The 6,429-nt window shown below is 43.6% G+C and overlaps 1 protein-coding gene across 1 annotated transcript in view; it reads right to left on the bottom strand.

Moving 5' to 3' along the window:
- DROSHA (drosha ribonuclease III) overlaps positions 1–6,429 on the bottom strand; it is a 246,149-nt gene that overhangs the window by 207,080 nt on the left and 32,640 nt on the right. Inside the window, exon 7 of the mRNA XM_007951608.2 lies at positions 1,148–1,302. Coding sequence (XP_007949799.2) covers positions 1,148–1,302 — 155 coding nt within the window. The remainder of the gene's footprint in view (positions 1–1,147; positions 1,303–6,429) is intronic.

Here is a 6,429-nt window from a genome sequence, read left to right as displayed (position 1 = left end):
GCAAATAACAACAACAACAACAACTTCTCTAATATATTCTATAATCCTGGGTATTGTCTGTAAGTTCTGTGTGGCCACTGCACTGAACTGTGGAACCCAACAGAGAACTAGTGAGTGCCGAGGGACAGTTGGTGTCAGAGTTGGTAAGGAGGCTGGAGGGTGTCGGTAGTGTGCCCTCACAGGAATAAGCCTTGGGCTGCTGCTGCTGGTTTTCTCTCCCCCTTGGGAAGGAGCTCTGGTGGTACACTGCCTAAGGCATTTGACTGCTAACCAGAAAGTTGGCAGTTCAAACCCACCAGCCACTCCACGGAAGAAAGACTGGGCACTCTACTTCCATAAAGATTTACCTCCTCGGAAACCCAAAGGGGTTCTCTATGAGTCGGAATTGACTCAATGGCAGTGAATTTGGTTTTTGTTGTTTGTTTGTTTTGTAAAGTGAGACGCGGTCAGGAGAATGCCGCCACCATATTCTTTTAGCAATTGTGTCCACCTATTATTTCCATGGGAGCACTGGTGGCCTAGTGCCTAAGGCATTGACTGCTAACCAGAAGGCTGGTGGTTCAAACCCACCAGCCACTCCTCAGAACGAAGGTCAGACAATCTACTACAGTAGTGATACTGCCTCAGAAACCCAAGGAGGGATCGCTACGAGCTGGGGCCGACTCAATGGCACATAACAACAACAAAACATTATTTCCATAACTCAAACAGGCTTAACAAAGAAAACTTATAAGAAACTGTGACTGTTACCAACTAAGAAATATGAAGGACTTAAGACACTGTTTACTGCTTTGCAGCAGGTACCTTCCTGGTGAACTGCTTTTAAAAAGACCTACTAGTTCTCTCTCTCCATTCTAGCATTTGTCTTCCTCTGTTTACTGCAAGTTTAATGAAGCACCATTATCCTGCTCCCCAACACAGAATTTACCAACACCGTCAAATGTGATTCAAGGAACAGCTGCTCTGGGGCTTATGCTTTGGAGCTAAACTTCGAAGCTGAAAAGAAATATGCTGTGAAGAATGACACATAAGCCTGAGAGGAGAATTCTACTCCGATACCATCCAACATACATCTTCAGAGCCTGGAGCCAGCAGTATGATGTGTGGGCTTACAGCTCTCATAGCAAGAGCATACAAATGCACGCACCTGCCCTGGGTCGTTGTACCAAAGTTCATCGTGGAGCCGGTCAGGGTGAGCCTTTTTGCGTTTGATTTCTGCGATGACGTCAAAAACTTCAGAGTCTGAGCTGCTAGAACAGGTGCTGTCCTCATCGGACTCACATTCCGATTCACTGGAACTCTCTAATAGACGTCAGGGAGAAAAAGAGGAATAGAAGTTGAAGAAATTCACAAGATGGTTATTATGTGAAGATTTCGAAACAAACTGTAAGTTAAGGACAGTTGTTTATTCTTCCAGCAAGTATCTGAGTTATCAACTCTGCAAAAAGGTCCCTGGGTGGCACGAATGGTCTGCTCTCAGCTACTCATCAAAAAGTTGGCGGTTTGAACCCATCCAGCAACACTGCGGAAGAAAGGCCAGGTTATCTGCTTCCGCAAAGATTATCCTCAAGAAAATCCTATGGAGCTCGGTTCTATTTGGTTACACCTAGGGTCACCATGAGTTGGAACTGACTCAATGGCAACAGGTTTGGTTTTTTTAATTCTGCACAAAGCACTCTGCAAGCAGTGCCTAAGGCATTTGACTGCTAGCCAGAGGTTGGTGGTTCAAACCTACCAGCCACTCTGTGAAAAGAAGATGGGGCAATCTACTGCTATAAAGATGTACTGGCTTGGAAACCCAATGAGAGTCACTATGGGGGAGGGGGGTAAGCAATATTATGAAAAACAATACATAGTCCATAAAGCAAAGTCACAATTGAGTCGGAGAAAAGAACACAATTCTTTTAGAGAGAAACTAAGACAAAGTGAACAAGTCAGACAAAAATACATCAGCAGAATTTAGTCTCATATTTAAAAAACAATAGTGACTCTCAGTCTACTGTGATTTCATGAGGGGCAGAAGTGATCTGGGCAGGAAGGTTAGGGTTAGGCTGAGGGGCAGGAAGGAAAGGAAAAGAAAGCAGAGGAGGCACTATAACCAAAACCATGGAGGCAGGAGCATTCCAAAAGTCATGACTCGGTGCAGCAAAGGCCCCACAGAAAAATACTGGGCCACAGGGAGTCCAAAGTGCTCCACTGGGGATGAGCAAGAATATCTGCTTGAAGAGTTTACATTTTGTTCTCAATGGGAGTAGCAGAAAATGTTTAGTTCTTGAAAGTGACAGCATACAAACAGACCCAGCTCTTTGTGGGTAACCCTGGACCTAAAGTGGCAGAGGGGCTCCTTTTGAGGTTTTCCACCAGGCAGTTGTCGTTTTTCTTAGGTGCCACTGAGTCATCTCCGACTCACAGGAACCCTATGCACAGCAAAACGTAACACCACCCAGTGCTGAGCCAGCTCCATGATTCTTGCTATACTTGAGCCCATCGCCGCTGCCACCATGTCAATCCATCTCAAAGAGAGCCTTCCCCTCTTTTGTCAACCCTCCATCTTACCACTGATGACATCCTTCTCCAGGGAATGGTCCCTTCTGACAACATGACCAAAGTATGTGAGATGACATTTGGCCATTCTTGCCTCCAAGGAACATTCCAGCTACACTTCCTCCACGACAGATCTGTTAGTACTTTTAGCAGTCCACAGTACTTTCAGCATTCTTTGCCAACACCACAGCTCAAAAGCATCAATTCTTCTTCAGTCTTCCTTATTCATTGTCCAGCTCTCACAGGTATATGAGACGATTGAAAATACCATAGCTTGGGTCAGGCTCACCTTAGTCCTCAAGGCAACATTTTTGCTCTTCAGCACTTGAAAGAGGTCCTTTGCAGCCCATTTGCCCAGTGCTATACATCTTCTGATGGCCTGACTGCTGCTTCCATTGGCATCGATTGTAGAACCAAGCAATGTGAACTCTTTGAGAATTTCAATCTTTTCTCCATTTATCGTAATGCTGCTTATAGGTCCAGTTGTGAGGATTTCTGTTTACTTTACATTGAGATGTAATCTACAGAGCAGACTGTGTTCTTCAATCTTCATCAGTAAGTACTTCAAGTCATCCTCACTTTCAGCAAGCAAAGTTGTGTCATCAGCATATCACAGGTTGTTAATGATTCTTCCTTTAATCCTGATGCCATGTTCTTCTTCATATAGTCCAGCTTCTCGAATTATTTGCTCAGCATACAGATTTAATAAGTATGGTGAAAGGATACAACCCTCATGCACTCTTCTTGATTTTAAACTAAGCAGTGTTCCCTTTTTTCTGTTCAAAAGACAGCCTCCTGGTCTATGTACAAGTTCCTCATGGGTACAATCAAGTGTTCTGGAATTCCCATTCTTCTCAATGTTATCCACAATTCGTTATGATCCACACAATCAAATGCTTTTGCATAGTCAATAAAACACAAGTAAACATCTTTCTGATATTCTTTGCTTTGAGACAAGATCCATCTGACATCTCCAATGACATTCCTCATCTACATCCTCTTCTGAATCCAGCTTGTAGTTCTGGAAGTTCTCTGTCAATATACTGATACAACTGTTTTTGAATTATCTTCATTAAGGTTTTACTTGCATGTGATATTGATGATATTGTTTGATAATTTTCACATTCTGTGGAATCACCTTTCTTTGGAATGGGTACGAATATGGATCTCTTCCAGTCAGTTGGCCAGGTAGCTGTCTTCCAAATCTCTTGGCATAACCAAGTGAATGTCTCCAATGGGGCGTCCATTTGTTGAAACATCTCAATGGGTATTCTGTCAATTCCTGGAGTCTTGTTCTTTGCCAATTCCTTCAATGCAGCTTTGACTTCTTTCTTCAATACTATCGGTTCTTGAACATATGCCACCTCCTGAAATGGATGAACATCGACCAGTTCTTTTTGGTACAGTGACTCTGTGTATTCCTTCCATCTTCTTTTGATGCTTCCTGTATCATTCAATATTTTGCCCATACAATCTTTCAATATTCCAACTTGAGGCTTAAATTTTTCCTCAGTTCTTTCAGTTTGAGAAATGCCGAGCATGTTCTTCCCTTTTGGTTTTCTAACTCCAAGTCTTAGCACACTTCATTATAGTAATTGGCTCTGTCTGCTTGAGCTGCTCTTTGAAATCTTCTGTTCAGCTCTTTAACTTGTCATTTCTTCCATTTGCTTTAGCTACTTTTTGCTCAAGGGCATGTTTCAGAGTCTCTTCTGTCATCCATTTTGGTCTTTTCTTTCTTTCTTGTCTTTTAAATGACCTCTTGCTTTCTTCATGGATGATCCTCTTGATGTCATCCCATAATTCTTCTGGTTTTCAGTCACTGGTGGTCAATGCATCAATTCTATTCTTTAGATGGTCTCTAAATTCAGGAGGGATCTTTTCAAGGTCATATTTTGGCTCTCATGGACTTCTTTTAATTGTCTTCAACTTCAAGTTGAATTTGCATAGGAGCAGTTGATGGTCTGTTCCACAATCAGCTCCTGGCCTGGTTTTGGCTAAAGATACTGAGCTTTTCCATCGCCTCTTACCACAGATGTAGTCAATCTGATTCCTGTGCACTCCATCTGGTGAAGTCCACGTGTACAGCCTCCGTTTGTGTTGTTGAATAAAGGTGTTTGCAATGAATAAGTCATTGGTCTTACAAAATTCTAACATGGGATCTCCAGCATTATTTTGGTCACCAAAGCCAAATTTTTTAATTACAGTGATTCGTCTTTGTTTCCAACTTTTGCATTCCCATCACGAGTGATAAGCAACACATCTCGATTGCATGTTTGGTCAACTCAGACTGTAGAAGCTGATAAAAATCTTCAATTTTCTCATCTTTGGCTTTGGTAGTTGGTGGGTAAATTTGAATAATAGTAGTATTAACGGGTGTTCCTTGTAGATGTATGGATATTATCCTATCACTGACAGCATTGTACTTCAGGACAGATCTTAAAACATCCTTTGTAATGATGAATGCCACACAATTCCTCTTCAATTTGTCATTCCCTGCATAGTAGATCCTATGGTTGTCTGATTCAAAATGGCCAAACCCAGTCCATTTCAGCTTACTAATGCCTAGTATATCAGTCTCTACACGTTCCATTTCATTTTTGACAGCCAAGGGCCCCAAGCCCCCTAGAGCCATGGAAGGGAGGGATCAGAGCAGCTGTGGACCACAGGAGCAGCAGGATCCAGAAAAGGGGCAGGAGGCAAGGTTAGGCCCCAAGCCCCCTAGATCTGGGAAAGGGAGGGAGCAGAGCAGCCAGGGACCACAGGAGTGGCAGGATCCAGGTAAGGGGTGGGAGGCAAGCAGGCCCCAAGCCCCCTAGAGCCAAGAAATGGAGGAAGGGAGAACCCGGGGACCACAAAGTGGCAGGTTCCAGGTAGGAATTAGGTAAGGAGAGGGCTCAGAGGTTTCCAACAGCTAAGGGAGACAAACTTGTCTGTCAGTTTGTCATCCTGTGGGGCTTGTACCTTGCCGTGGGGCTTGAGGCTGTGCCACAGGTGTTTGTGATGCCAGTAGAGCTACATATGGTGCACAGGTTTCAACACAGCTTACAGACTAAGACAGACAAGGAAGAAGGAAGAGGCCATCCACTTCTCAAAAACTGGCCAGAGAAAACCACCAGGCAGGGCCGGTCATAAAAGTTATCACTCCAACAGAGAACAGTAAGCCAAGGCAATTGTACTGGAGAATTCTGAGCATGAAGCATCTGTTCCTTATATCATGAAAATACGTAAGTGCATCAAACTTTCTGGAAGGCCCATCAAAAATCAGTTTTGATTCGGAAGTGGCCAGGATTCCCAGGATGTCAGTTCATCATTCCCCAGCATCACCCTGGAAGTCCAAGCCCTACTCTATATCTCCCTGCAACAAGTACGAAAGGGATTCAGGTAGGACAACCCCATCAAAAAGCTAACTCACAGGTCTTTTCTCTTCTCCAGAACATTTTCAGAGACAAGCAACAATAAACAAGTGTTTTGAGACATATGTCTTGCAGAGGAAAGTTTAGCTCTCCACGTCTGGCCCAGCCAGGGTTTTCCCCAGCAGTTCAGCCATATAATTTTTCCCTTAAACAATCTTCAAGCTCCCAGTGGCACAAAAATCCACCACCATCACAGCATAAAGCCAGACAAAATTCTGGCTTTACAGGCATTATACCAAGGAGCCTTGGTGGTACAAGCAGGTAAGCTAGGCTGTTAACTGAAAGACTGGTGGTTCAAACACATCCAGAGGCTCCACATGAGAAAGATCTTGTGATCTGCACCCACAAATATTATAGCCCAGAAAATCCAAAGGGCAGACTTCTGTTACATGGGGTCACTATGAGTTGAAAATCAAATCGATGGCTCCTAGTAACGACAACAAGCATTACAACCATCAACTACCTTACGTTG

The sequence above is a fragment of the Orycteropus afer genome, unplaced genomic scaffold (assembly GCF_000298275.1).
Source record: "Orycteropus afer afer isolate SDZICR_OR568_19922 unplaced genomic scaffold, OryAfe1.0 scaffold00302, whole genome shotgun sequence".
Taxonomy (NCBI): Eukaryota; Metazoa; Chordata; class Mammalia; order Tubulidentata; family Orycteropodidae; genus Orycteropus; species Orycteropus afer.
This window is presented reverse-complemented; position numbering and strand designations above follow the sequence as displayed.